At 40.6% G+C, this 14983-nt stretch overlaps 1 protein-coding gene across 1 annotated transcript in view; it reads right to left on the bottom strand.

Moving 5' to 3' along the window:
- The window catches only part of ADAM7 (ADAM metallopeptidase domain 7), a 77610-nt gene extending 72649 nt beyond the window's left edge, over nucleotides 1–4961 (bottom strand). Inside the window, exon 1 of the mRNA XM_005885926.1 lies at nucleotides 4916–4961. Within this exon, the coding sequence (XP_005885988.1) occupies nucleotides 4916–4961 (46 nt within the window). The remainder of the gene's footprint in view (nucleotides 1–4915) is intronic.
- Nucleotides 4962–14983: the final 10022 nt, after the last annotated feature.

The following is a 14983-nucleotide window of genomic DNA, read 5'->3' as shown; positions in this document are numbered from 1 at the left end:
AAAAAATGTGCACAGTTCTTTGTCCTTGCTCCCACAGCAAGGATGAAGGGTCTAACAGGTAGTTAGACAGTTTTGATCCAGTTCAAGGAAGTGTTCCTTGACCCACGTTACACAATTTGTAAGGTGCTTGAGGCTAAAACCTGGAGGGTGGACAGCATGTACTAATTAAAGGCAACCACTGTGCTGGTGGTGCAGGTGGGCTGGGCAGAGATCCCTACTTCACGCCCACTGTAAATGATTCCTAGTGTACTAAAAATTCAAAAAAAAATCATGTATGCCTCAGGAAAAAAATGATTGAAGAATGTTATATAAACTTTGGTCAAAGAAGGTCTTTTTATTCAAAATGTCACATGCTATAAAGGAAAATTTGATATAACAAAATAGATAGAAATATTGGGAACTTTCTAGCTAAATAATGGCCTTTAGAATGCTGTATGAAACACAAGTTAGTAATCTTTATTTTACTTCCACCCTGATAAAAGAACCCAGGGAGTCATTGGAGGCAACAGGAGGAAATAAGGGAAAATAACTTTATATATTTTTTAAAATATGTTTTTATTGATTTTTAGAGAGAGAGGGAGAGGGAGAGAGAGAGAAATATCAGTTGGTTGTTACTGCACGCCCTTTACTGCGGATCAAGCCCACAGCTTGGGCATATGTCCTGACTGGGAGTTGAACCAGCAACCTTTTGGTGCATGGGACAACACTCACCCAACTGAGCCACATTTGCCAGGACTATTTTTTTTCTTCTTCCATTTTTATTGAGATGTAACTGATATACAACTCTGTCTAGGATGTACAACATAATGATTTAACTTACATATATTGTGAAATGATTACTACAATAAGTTTAGTTAACATCCATCATATCATATAGATAAAAAAAACAACAACAAATTTTTGTGTTAAGAGCTCTTAGGATTTAGTCTCTTAACAACTTTCCTATATATTACAGAGGAGTGTTCACTATAGTCACCATGCTATCCTTATCTGTAAGTGGAGATTACACTCCTAGTTCTTACTTATCACTGTACCTTTTGACCACCTTCATCTAAACTTACTTATGAAAACTCATTTATGCTATAAATTTCAAATTAATTTAAATTAAAAGACAAACAAAAACTCTATAAATGCATGCACCATCTATATATATAAAAGGCTAATATGCAAAGTGTCCCCTTGGGAGTTCAACCAGGAGACCAGGAGTTCGATTGCTTGCTAAGACATGAGCTGACCGCCAGGGTCAGCGCGAAATGAAGGAAGGCCCCAGCTGACAGCTGGAAGGCCCCTATTGGCCCTGATCACTGGCCAGGCCTAGGGACCCTACCTGGGAATGAATTTCAAACACCAGTCCTCTAATATATAATAAAAGTTGAGGGTAAATGTCCCTATAATATAGAACTTCTTCAAATCAATGCATAAAAGAACACATTAATAGGCAAATGTGTAAAGGACCTGTGCAAACCTACCTATATGTCTGTGTTCTCTTATTATATTAGAAGAGCTATTCCTTTGCCAATACATCCTTTATCTGTGTGTGTGATTCTATCCCCAACCCTGTTTCACATTATTCATTATCCCTATAGTAGTCCCAAAAAACATAACCAGTCTATGACAATTGAAAACTTTCTTTTGATAAGCTTAAGTAAGCTCAAGTCTTCCCCCTTTCAAAATATCCTACCATCAATCCTATATTCTACAAGCACCTACCATTATGTTTTTTTAATTCCCTTTTCAGCTAAACTTCTCACAGAGTTTATATAATTTTTAGTAATTTTCTTATCTACAGTTCATCCTAACACATTCAACTCAGGCATTTGCCTTTATGATTCTACCGATATAGCTGCCTATCTCCAAGGAATCCACAATTGCTACATCCAATGGATATTTTGGTTCCTCATCTTACTTGCCCTCTCAGCAATATTTGGCACTATTGACCAAGCCACTTCCTTTTAAATATTATATTTAACTTCCTAGATAAAAAACAAAACAACAAAAATGAAGCCTGAAACAGATTTCTATATCAAAGGGGCTCTGTGAGTCCAAATGTCAGACAAAAGCAGATCTTTTTAAAAATTTAAAATTTTACTTTTTTTGGAATGTATTTGAGTGACATTGGTTAATAAATCATATTGGTTTCAGGTGTACAATTCTATAACACATCAGCAGTATATTGTATTTTGTGTTCATCACCGCAGATCTTAAAGATTTTGTTTCCTTCTTATTTCTCTGCTGCAAATCAATGAAGCAACCTCTCATAAGATGCTAATCTACTCCCGTCTTTGTTTCCATGAGGGGTTTGAGGTTGTAGATTCTCAAATTCATTACTTATTGTCACCAGGATCAGTTCTTTACATAATAGTCAATGGGGGGTGTTTTTCTTGGAGGCCTCTCAGCAGAGCTTGCCTGCTGACCCCTTTTGATCAACCTCACAATCCAGATACCTCTAGGGCTTGCCCTCCTGAGCTCTCTCCTCTCCTTTTTCCCCCCTCAATTCGGCTCCCTCTCTTCGTCTAGCGGTCCTCTCCTTTTTCCCCCCTCAATTCGGCTCCCTCTCTAGCGGAGGGGTTCTCAACCTGTGGGTCGCGACCCTTTTGGGGGTCGAATGACCCTTTCACAGGGGTCGCCTAAGACCATCGGAAAACACATATATAATTACATATTATTTTTGTGATTAATCACTATGCTTTAATTATGTTCCATTTGTAACAATGAAAATACATCCTGCATATCAGATATTTACATTATGATTCATAACAGAAGCAAAATTACAGTTATGAAGTAGCATCGAAAATAATTTTATGGTTGGGGGTCACCACAACATGAGGAACTGTATTAAAGGGTCGCAGCAGTAGGAAGGTTGAGAACCACTGGTCTAGCGCAACTTGGCAAGCAACCCCACAACGGTGGTGAAAGCATAGGAAGGATGAGAGATGACAGAGATTATCTAAATCGGGAATAAGAAGCAGCCCACTCTGCAGACCAAAAATGCTTATTCTTGTACCACATTTGTAAAGAGAAACATGAAGAAAAGGGGAGATAAATTCAAGTACATAAAGAGGATGAACAATAATATCTTATTCAAACTATAATAGTAATGGCAAAAGCTTCACATAGAAACAAAAAATTAGCATTTTCTGTCTGATTTTTAAAAGAAATATCATTATAAAGTACTCCAAAGCCATATTTATCATCAGGAACTTATAATTCTCTTTGTAGAAGCCAATTTCAACCCATGAATTGTGCTGTAAGTGCATTGAAAAGAACATTCAATTCAGAGTCAGGAGCCCTCTGTTCTCCTGTGATTAATTCTGCCTCCTCTGGCAAATTACTTATTTTCTGGGTCTCTGAGTCTTATTTATAAGTTGAGACTGTAAACTATTTGATCCTCGAGGACATAATTTTAACACCAGGATGCTATGTTTCTTTGCTTTTACTGATTTCTCCCCCTTTTCTAAGACCTTCCTCATTGATTTGGAGCTTTTATCCCCATCATACTTTTCATTTCTAACCACAGATTTGTCCATTAATATGCATAATAAATGTCATGCAACAAATACAAGTGTCATAAAAGATCAACTTACTCTGCCACCCAAATGGACAAAGTTATTTCTGGGGAATGGCAGACCCAGAGTAAATAGAGTATAAAGAAATTTCACCCAATTCTGATAATCCTGTGACTTAGCTAGTGACATTGAACAAATTACTTAATATTCCTAGAGTTTTCATTTCATCATGGAAAACTAGAAATAATAGTACTTTGTACATAGGATCCCTGTGCAGGTTAAGTGTGATAATGAAAAATTCATAATGTATATTGTTGAATGATTGACATTATTTTCTACCTTCAATTTAACTGTTTCATAAGATCTTTATGAAATACACTAACTTTTATAAAGTCAAATGGTTTAAACAAGATAGACTTAAAGTCAAATGGTGTCAGAATATAAAATAAAATGCAAAATTATTAGATTTTCTCTTGTTGGATTAGTAGGGCCAAGGTGATAGCATTTTTAATTCTACTCATAAAATTATGTCACCCCTTCTCCGCACTCCTCAACAAGCTGTAATTTTCTTCATCTTTAACCAAATTATAGTAACTCTCTTGACCTTGCATGCCCTTTCAGCAACCACAGTATTTCTGTGGTTCCTTTATAACAAGATCCTCTCAAAGAGTTATCTATAGTCACTGTCCCTAGTACTTCATTCTCTCTTTAATCCACTCCAGTCAGGGACAAGAGACAATCTCTTTTCTCCCCACCTCTTTTCTGAAATTACTCATCAAGGTCACCAACCATCTCCAGATTTTTAATTCAATGATCAATTCTCAGTCCTGATTTTATTTCTCTGCCATGTCTGACTTGTTATTTGACCCTGTCTTTTTGGATACATGCTTCTTACTTGACTTCCAGCCCTACTGTTTCTCCCTGATTAGCTGTTCCTTCTTACTTGAAGTTCTTCACTCATGTCTCCTCATACCACAGGCCTGTAAACAGCAGAGGGCCCCAGATCTCATTCCTTGAACTTATTCTCTTTTCAGTCTATACTTATTCCTTTGGAGATCTTACCAAATCACATGATTCAAAAATGACTGTTATGCTGTTGATTGCCAATTCATAGGTCTCAGAAATATTTTTTTCCCATTCAGTTATCTATTTGGCATTTTCATTTTGATGTCTGGTGGGCATCACAAATTAAATATATACAAAAACAAAACTCCTGATCTTCATCCTTAAAACTGTTCCTCCAAATGTCTTGCTCATCTCAGGAAATGACAATGTTGTCAATCAATATAGCTACTCAAGCCAAAGATCAGAGAGTGGTCTGGTCCTGGAAATCTCTTTCTCTCTCACTCCCACACAAGCTGTCAGGAAATATTGTTGACTCTTCCTTCAGAATAGACCCAGAATCTAACCTTTCATCTCCTCCACCACTCCACTCTGACAAAAGTCCTCAATCATGTCTCACCTGGATTAGGACAACTTTCTGATAAGTGGTTTTACTCTACTTTGCTTCTCCTTCATAGTTTATTTTCCAAAAGTAACAAGCCATCCCTTTCAGACAGAAGCAATGCTGTGTCATGCCCCTCTTTAAAATATTCCAATGGCTACCATCTTACTGAATGGAAGATAAATTCCTCATAATGATTCCACACTATCTGGCACCCTGTGCCTCTTGCACCTCATGCCCTCCTCTTCCCTTCAGCTCTCTTCAGCCACTCTGTCCTTCTCGTTCCCAGAAGAAACATGCCAGCATGCTGTCTTCAACATCAGGTCTCCATCCTCACCTTTCTTAGTTCTTTTCTCAAATACCATTTTTTCAATAAGATCTACTATGTTGTACACTCCATTTTATTTTATTTTAAATATGTTTTTGTTGATTTCAAAGAGAGATAGCAATATCAATGATCAGAGAGATTCATTGATCAGCTGCCTCCCACATTCTCCCCACTATGGATCTAGCCTGCAACCCAGGCATGTGCTCGGAGTGGGAATCGAACCATGACCTCCTGGTTCCTAGGTCGACACTCAACCACTGAGTCATGCCTGGTGAGCTGCAAATCACTTCATGCAATACACCGAGCTCTCCTTATCACCTTTCCCACTTGGCCAATGAAGACTAAGCAGCTGGTCAGTGAAGACTTCTATTTATGTATTTGTTTTTCATCTGTCTACCTGCACAGAATATAATGTAGATAATGTTGTCTGTTGCTCAGTGTTATGTCCCCAATATCTAGAACGGCACCTCCCACAAAGTAGACTCTTGATAAATGCTTTTAATGGAAATTAAGCATTTTTAAGGATATTGTCCTTACAGTTTATATATATAATAGAGGCCCGATGCATGAAATTCATGCAAGAGTAGATTTTTCTTCCCCCAGCTGGGGGCACTGGCTTCCCTTTTGTACCTGGGAGCAGAGCTGGCTTCCCTCAGGCCGCCCACAGGCATCCAGGACCCCAGCTTCCCTCTGGCCCTGGCTTCATCTGGAAGGAGGTCTGGAATGATGTCTGGTCTAATTAGCATATTACCCTTTTATTATTATAGATTTTTAAGAAACTAGTATTATCAATGAATGTCTGAGACTCTTCCCTCTTCTGTCTTTCTGAAAGGGATACCCTAGACCAGTGGTCGGCAAACTGCGGCTCACAAGCCACATGCGGCTTTTTGGCCCCTTGAGTGTGGCTCTTCCACAAAATATCTACTTCTGTGCATGGGCCACGAAGTTTCAATCGCACTGTATGTGCGTGTCCGGACGTGGTATTTTGTGGAAGAGCCACACTCAAGGGGCCAAAGAGCCGCATGTGGATTGCGAGCTGCAGTTTGCCGACCACTGGTCTAGACGCATGGTGGCCAAGTATAAGGAGAAATAACTTACGTCCAGACACTTTCTGCAAAATATTTTAAGATTTGCAACAACAAAAAAAGCAGGAACTGATCATTTGCTTGGTTGGCCTGTTCAGTTCTTGCTGTCCTTGCTCCTTTTATCAGAACTCTGTGTGAGTTCTCCCACTTAGCCGGTTCGCCTTTCATCTTCCTCCAGGTTCAGCTGAAACACCTTTTACAGGGTTGATTGAACAGAACTTAGAGTATACTAGTCAGTCTTTTATAGCTTAATCATATTCTTCATTTCATGCCACCCTCTCCTCCAACTTGACAAGTACAATAAGTCACTCTCTGAGGTGAGGGGCCATCTCCTATCCAGCTTTCCTGAACCCACACATCTCATGCCACATTCTTCATGATACTTCTGTTACCCACCATAGAACAGCTGTTCCTTCCTTCCCCTGACTCCTAATACTCTGCCTACCTCTGCCCCACAGTGTACATGTTAGTGTGTGAGAAACTTGGAGTGAGTTTTTTCTCTTTGTCTGCTTGCTTTTGTAGACTAGATATAGTGAAGTCTAAGGTATTTGGTAAGTTTGTTTAATCTCAGTTAAGTGATATAAATGAGTCCCATGCCCTCTATCTGTTACTTCTCTCAAACACTTGCAATGCCAGGAAGTATTAGTAAAATTTTCAGCTTATCTTCTGAACCATGCGCAAGCCCTTTGAAGACAGAGACCATGGCTAACATTCACATGTTCCCTGCAGGGTCTAAGAACTCCAGGCCTTGTACACTGTTGGGACTCAATATATAGTATATTCAGAATATTAATTTATTATAACTTTATTGCTGCACTCAATTTGCAGAATAGGTGATAAACATTATAAATTTATTGTGACTGCAAAATGTTCCTCTACCACTCTACACTTTCTGAAAACTCAAGCTTCTCTGGGTCTTTGTATATCTAACACAAGGTTGCTCAAAGGCCCCAGAGTCACCTGTGACAAAGAGCTAGGCAAGACCATCAAATACTAGGAGCCAAGATCGTATTATTATTTCTAATAGATTGGACATCCATCGTGCCTTTTTTCTGAAACTAGGAATGACTGTGATAGCATCTCTATAGCTTGCCCAATGCTTTCTCCCATAGTCATCCCTTCCGGCACAGCTAGATCTCTGTGTGCCTGTACTAGCAGCACTCCATTAATCATGGGCAGAGGCTGGGCATGGCTCCCAAGCCTGTGCCAGAAAATCCCCACAGCAAGGCTGTCTCTTCACAAAGACAAAGTTAAGGACACGATGTTGGCCCTCAGATATCCCTTAACTTGGAATGCATGATTTTAAATCAGGCTTGAAATTAGCCCTATTATCTAATGATGAAATAAAATGTACACCCTGAGCACTCCACTCTATCAGGCAATTGCTCATTATTCTTTAACAATATGTGGTAGTTATACTTTTGACTCTTCCAAAACTTAACTACATCAATGGCCCCCTAGATATCTGTGGGGAGATTGGTTCCAGGTCTCCCCACCAGGGACACAAAAATTTGAGGATGCTCAAGTCCCCTATATAAAATGGCAAATATCAATGTATACAATTGGCCCTCCACATCTGCGTGCTCCCAACTATGGATCAAAATGGTATAGATATTTATTTTAAAAATTCACATGTAATTGGACCCACACAGTTCAACCAATGTTGCTCAAGGGTCAACTGTACTCACTTAAATAGGACAAAATTTATATATATAATATTTAGATATTAATTGAAGGATGAGATTTGCCCACAGGTATGAACTCTACAGTAGAGTGTTGTATAAATTAAAATAAAATTGTTGAAAAATAATTTAGATGAAGTCAGTCACCTCTCAAACTCTGGCAGATTTTTGGAACTGGGTACTCAACAGAGATGTGTTCAGCAGTGGAACAGGTTAAACAGGATTAGGGGGTGAAGCTACCCACTATATCCCAGATGAATGGTATAGAGGTCCATTTGCTAGAGTAAAAAGATAATTATTTATTCTGAAGGCAATGGCCACAACGTTTTTAAAGACAGAAATATTGCATTAGACTTATTTTTAATCATATAATCATATGGATATCTGAGATGAATTGGCGTGTATAAAAGAGAAAATTTACATTATATATATGACATATATATTAGTCTCTCCCCTCAACTCCTGGCACAGAACTTGTAAAACTCTTATAATTTCCTAAGTGATAGGATAATTTCTTGTTCTAATAGTTGGTCTTTGACCCCAACCTTGACACAGGCCTCCCCAAACCCTTGTAATTCCTAAGAGATGAGAGCACTAGGGGCATCTTTTGTTCTAATGAGGTGGCTCTGGTGAGCTCATGGATGGTTCCTGTATGGAGGCCAGTCACCAAAAAGATCAAGCCATGATTAGAATCTTGGAATTATTAACCCCACACCACCAGCCTCTAGAGCATTCTAATGACAAGTAGCATGCAGGTAAATACATCATTGATTTAGTAAAGTGACTGAAGAGAAAAAAGGGAACATCAGCTCATTAAGTGTGTGTGTGTGTGTGTGTGTGTGTGTGTGTGTGTGTGTGTGTGGTATCCATATATACAACAAGCAATATCCCTAGTTCATATGTTGTAATGTACCCCGCGAATCACAGAAGGACACCTCAAGAAGTCGAATTAAAGAGTCACGTTTATTGCAATCCGGGACTATGAGGGGTCATTCCCAAATCTCATAGTAATAAGATGGTGGCAAAACCAGACTTATATAGGCAAAAATCACAAAGGTATTGATTACATCCCAGGGTTTGGAATGAGGACCCTGGTTTGCACAAAGCAGTTACAGAAGCGAGATTGAGCTGATTAGTTATCTACAAAGAATATTTATAGTTTTGGGTCTTTGGACCACTGAGTTGACAGAAACACATTATTTAGAGCCCTCGGGTCTTGGGACCACTGAGTTGACAGGGAAACATTATCTGGAACCCTCAGGTCTTGGGATAATTGTGCTGTCCTGGTTCCCAGGTACAGAAGAATGTGCTTCGATAACCAGTAAGATCACAATCAATGGGACAGTCATTCAATCAATAAGGCATTCAATCGAATGGGATGACTTATACAATTCAGAAAATCAAAATAACCTGTCCATTGTTAAACAAAGCAAATAGGTACCATACTTCACATAAATGTTAAAATGTGAAAGGATGCTACCTATGGCATCAAGGAAATATGGTAACTAACCACATGCTATTTGCAGGTGCCAGGTAAGACTCACAGCCCTTACCACTGCTTCCCAGTTTCTCAGACATCTGCCTCATTTAGCTTCCCTTGTACAGACTTTAACTCAGGAGAGGAGCAACCAAGTGCCAATGCCCCTGCTGGTTGGTACCACAGAAAACAATGGAGATTTTTGCAGCCAGCAGGGCCTAGGATAGTGAAGTATGGTAGTGGGCACTGGACAGTTGATTATGGACATGGGAGGTTGTACCCTTCTTTCATTTAGACTCTGGGGTGGTTCGGAGGAATGTAAGGAATACTGTCTTCTGTCTGTGATAGAGCCTGTAGCAAGTGCCTGCTGTTCCAGTAGTTGGTCCACAGCAGGAGCTCAATAAGTGCAGGGAGATGAGCCGGCTAACAGCCTCTAGAAGGTGCGCATCCCAACCTCGGCAACAGACCGTGAGGACTTCATCTCCCAGGGGTCAGCAGAAGCTTGGACCTGCCCCTGATCCTCATGCTCATGGAGAGCTTTTGCTGTTGAATATTGTTTGTAGGTAGTTTTCTATTTTAAAAGGTTTCATATTTCTCTGCACTCAATTTTGGGTCCTTCATATTTCTCTGCACTCAATTTTGGCCAAGACCATCATACCCTTTCGGCAACAGACCGTGAGGACTTCATCTCCCAGGGGTCCGCAGAAGCTTGGACCTGCCCCTGATCCTCACACTCTAGCTTTTACTATTGAATATTGTTTGTAGGTAGTTTTCTATCTTAAAAGGTGAATTAATCCTCACTGTTTCATATTTCTCTGCACTCAATTCTGGGTCCCTCATTTTGGCCAAGAACATCATATCCTCTATTGGTGGATATCTTTGAAGGACAGGAGGCCTACACATAATGAGTCAGAAAAGGTGCCCTCTGGTAGCTGGGCTGTGAAAATGTCCTGGTATATTCCAGACATGAGTGCCTCTTCCTCAAATTTACAACTTCTGTACTTCTAGTTACTCCACAAAGGAATAAATGTTACCATAAACAAAGAAACAAACAATAATAAAGGGAAAATTTATAAAGCCTTTAAATGAGCAATTACCAATGGATGTGAAATTTTCCTCCATGGAGACAGCCTTATCCTGGAAGATCCATCTCTAAACTACATTTCTTGGCTAATACTTCTGTCTAAGCAAAATATTAGAGGATGGGGAAGAGAGAGTAGAGTGCTGGTCATGAAGCCTGGTTCTGGTGGAAGGTATGTGACAGGAGTCGTTACACAGCAGCCTTAGGAGAGCAAGGCATCAGGATACGAAACAGGACACACATGTCACTCCCAGGCTGAATAAGGGCCGGCAGTCACGGACCTGGCTGCACACGCTGACTTAGAAATAGCCACTGGTGTCTCACTGATGTGACAAGTCAGTGAAGAGCATTGGGATTTGCATCCTGTTGAGAATGTACAACAAGAAAAAGCAGAATCAAAATAGGGAGGGGAAACTACTAAAACTAATATGTTAGTTTAGCAAGGTCATAAATTAGATACACAGTTCAATACAACAGAATAAAAAGTCCAGGAATTGACTCTCATATATATATACTTATTGATTTTTTTCTGTTTTTGTAAATACACCAAGGAAACTCAACAAATGGTGCTGGAACAGCTGGATATATATATATAGTGAACATTGGACCTGACCTGTTTAACTTAAAGTGTATCATAGACCTAAATGAAAAAACTAAAATAACAAAAGTTCTAGAAGGAAGCATAAGAGAAAATCTTCATAACCAAGGGGAGCAGAGATTTATTCACACAGAGCAAAAGGATGTTGCCTTTTTAAAGTTTGAAGTTTTTAATTTTAATAAAGTATAATTTATGGTAAATCATCATAAAAAGGCAACATCCATGAAGAAAATGAAAAAGCAAATTGCAATCTAGAAGAAAATACTTGCATGTGCAGTTGGCCCTTGAACAACAAAGGTTTGAAATGCATGGGTCCACTTATATGCAAAGTTTTTTCAACAAATATACAATTGGCCCTCTGTATCCCCAGGTTTTGCATTCACAGATTTATATAACTGGGTATGGAAAACAGTACAATGTTTTCAATCTGAGGGAGTCTGTGGATACAGAGGACTGACTACTAGTATGTGCATTGTCTACATCATCTATATATATAAAAGCCAAGCAACTGGAATGATGGAATTACCAGTTCCTATGATGCGCACTGCAGCGGCCAAACGGCCTGATCAGGGTCCCAATCGTACCCCCCACTGCCTGCGGCCTATCTCCCACGCCTGCTCCGCCCTTGATGGGCCCCATCCCACCCCGATTGGGGGTGGGACTGGCCAGCCAGGCCCCTGCCGGCCGGCCCTTCCCTTGATTGCCCCCCCTACCCCAGCCCCATCGAGGGCAGGACCAGCAGACCAAACACCAATGGCCCCTTCCCCCGGCCACCCCCATTCCCAATTGGCCCCCGTTGGGGTGGGCTGGCCGGACTCCACATGTATATGAATTCCTGCACTGGGCCTCTAGTTTTATATAAGGAACTTGAGCATCAATGAATTTTGGTATCTGCAGGTGTCCTGAAACCAATTTCCTGTGGTCAAAGTTACACACTGATTTTCACCAGCACAGGGGTTGGTGCTCCTACTCCCCAACCTCATGTTCAAGGGTCACCTGTATGTATATGAGACTTATCGGAACACTCGTAGTACATATATCTGGCAAAGAACCTGTGTCCAGGATACTAGAACTCAAAAATCATAATAACTACATAGTCATAATCCAAGAGATTTGTGGTCCACAGCTAAGATGTGAGGCAGGACTTCAGTCACAGGCAGAGTTAACTAAGAAAAACACAAAAGAAGAATCCACTCTTGTGACTGGAGGTTGAGGTTAAGAAAAAAGAAAGGAGATATTGGAGAATTTAAGAAGGAAAAAGGAAAAGTTTTATGAATTCCAGAACAAGAGATGCCATGGTTGGACTAATTTTAATTCTGAGGCAGAATAGAGGATACATCCCAGAGGTTCAGTAGTTACTCTTGGCCCTAAACTTCCTCAAAGCCATTACAAGGGACATCCGCCTGACCAGGCCTAGCAGGTTCCTTCTGGCTGAATGGGCTAGGATGCCTCTTGGGCCTGCTAGTCTGGGGACGAGACCTTGATGTTTGGAGGCTTGTGATACGCCACTGTGAAACAAGTGATTCAACCCAGGCCACTGATTCTTCTAATCCAGGCTTTCCCCTAATTTTCATATCCCTGGACAAGAAACTGAAATCTCCTCTGGATGCGGCCATTCCCTTTTGTGCTCCTGTCCATGGACAATAACCTGTGGCCAATGGCTCCCTGCACGGGCTTTAGGTGACAGCTCTGTGGACTCTGCAAACAGTGTCAGTAACTATCACAGGTAATTCAGTGCCACTCAGCTGGGTGCACGAGTGTGTGTGTGTGCGTGTGTGTGTGATTGGCAGGTCCAGAGGAGGCCATTCCAGAGCACGCATGCCCCTCTGTCCTGAGTCCTCTTTCAAAGATTCCTTTCAGGTGGAAAACTCCTCTCAGGAGGGACTCTCCCTGTCTTACAGGTTTATATTTTCTTAAATGAATAAGAAAAGAATGAGGAAGAGAGAGTGCTGGTCACGAAGCCTAGTTCTGGTGGAAGGTATGTGACAGGAGTCTTTACACAGCAGCATTAGGAAAGGGCAAGGCATCAGAGATGAACCACAGAAACTCTAAGTCCCAAATCAAAAGTAGAACCAAGATATATGGGTAAAGTCATTCCACAATTAACAAGAGCACAGTTATGGGAAAAAAGAAGGGAAATAAAATAAGGAAACAGGACAAGGTACAGAAAGATACCCCAGTCCTTTGGGCTGCAGTTTCTGCAAAGAGCAGTTTGCTGCATTTTAAGTCGATGACTATGTTTGTGCTTGTGTTTTACACTGCTGTTTATCTCTTGCTATCATTAAGTATCCAGTAAAGTTAGTTTTGGGGAAAAGCACTTTAGTTCACTGTGCTAAGGGAACCTCAAGAAAGAAACTTTTGTTTTCCGTTATGCAAGATCTATTTGTAATAGATGAGGAATACCATATGGGGACTTGGCATGGGGGGTCAGCAGACAGAGTGAGCCCAGTCCAGCGTGCAGGACAGTCAGGCACTCTCTCCCGAACATTTGAAGAGTTATGGATTTTTCCTATGTGGTGGACTCAATTACTTGTAAGTAATCTCTGTAGCTGACCTAACTGCCTAATTCAACAGCACTGACCTCTCCAACCTTGATCCTCCCTCTCAGCTTCTTTTCATCTATCCACCGAAATGTTTTTACCTACCTGTTGCCTTAATTTCTCGGTGCTTTCTTACGTTCCATGATCCTTGTTATATCTGAGAAAACATCACTTCTTTTTCCCAAGGTGGTCAGGGGGGACTCTCTTTCTCTTCCAGGTTTATCTTACCTTGATTATTACCATTTGTCTATGAAGATACCCAAATCCAAGTTAATGTTATTTTAGAAAGGAAAAGCCCTGCCAGTTTTGAGCTGTCACTGCGTGGTGGTGACTTGGGGGATGAACAAAGCTGAAAAGCTGTCCCTAATAGTTTGATATTCTGATATTTAATGGTAAAAATGCAGAATGATTTTATAGTCCCCTGAAATAAAGTGGTACCTGCCTAGGAAGAATCTTTTCTGATCCATCTATCGAGGAGAGATTTATTTTAATCCCCTCCAACCCTTTCTCCCCTCTCTTCCCTGGTGAGCTTTCTCTGACCCTCTGTTTACCGGCCTCCACTTCTCTCTTAGAATGTGTTGTCTCTGTCTGTGATTACAAGGAAGAGAGAAAGGCAGGGTAAAATCAGGGTAAGGCATGATTGCAATGTTTCAAGGCTTCCTTGGTAAAGGAGGCTCTTTGAGGGAAACAGTCTCAGAGGTTGTATTGGAGATGAAAGCCAGGCTGCTAGGTGGAGATATCTCAGCAATCTTGGTGGCCAGCTCAGAAAGCAGGTCTACACAAGCACATTCAGCTGGCCTCAACTGAGGCAAGTTGACAGTGGAATTTCTAATTTAGAAGAGCCATAGAAAGAGTAAAAGGGCCAAGAACTCACTTTTCAGAGTGAAAGTGGGAAAGGAGAAGGGACATGGCTACAGCACCCTGGGATACCAGCAGCACTCCTACTGATCGGATGGCATGTGTCAGTAGAAGTATTCGTTAATTCATTTTCATGGATCATTACATTTCTTTACAAATAACACAAACTACAGATATTTGTTCATGTGAACATGTTTTTGCTGCCCTCTGTTCTCACTCTTGAATGTGGTCTCTACTATAAGATGATCACTCTCTAAAACAAAACATATAGATTTAGGCCATAAGGAATTGCGTTCTACAAACTATTCTACCATTTATACCTGATTCCTTTGAGAATTCCCAGTAAAGCTCAATAATCAGGTTCTCTGACACCCCCCCCCCCCC

The sequence above is a fragment of the Myotis brandtii genome, unplaced genomic scaffold, assembly GCF_000412655.1.
Source record: "Myotis brandtii unplaced genomic scaffold, ASM41265v1 scaffold94, whole genome shotgun sequence".
Taxonomy (NCBI): domain Eukaryota; kingdom Metazoa; phylum Chordata; class Mammalia; order Chiroptera; family Vespertilionidae; genus Myotis; species Myotis brandtii.
Note: the sequence above shows the minus strand (reverse complement) of the source record. Positions and strands in the feature narration are given on the sequence as shown.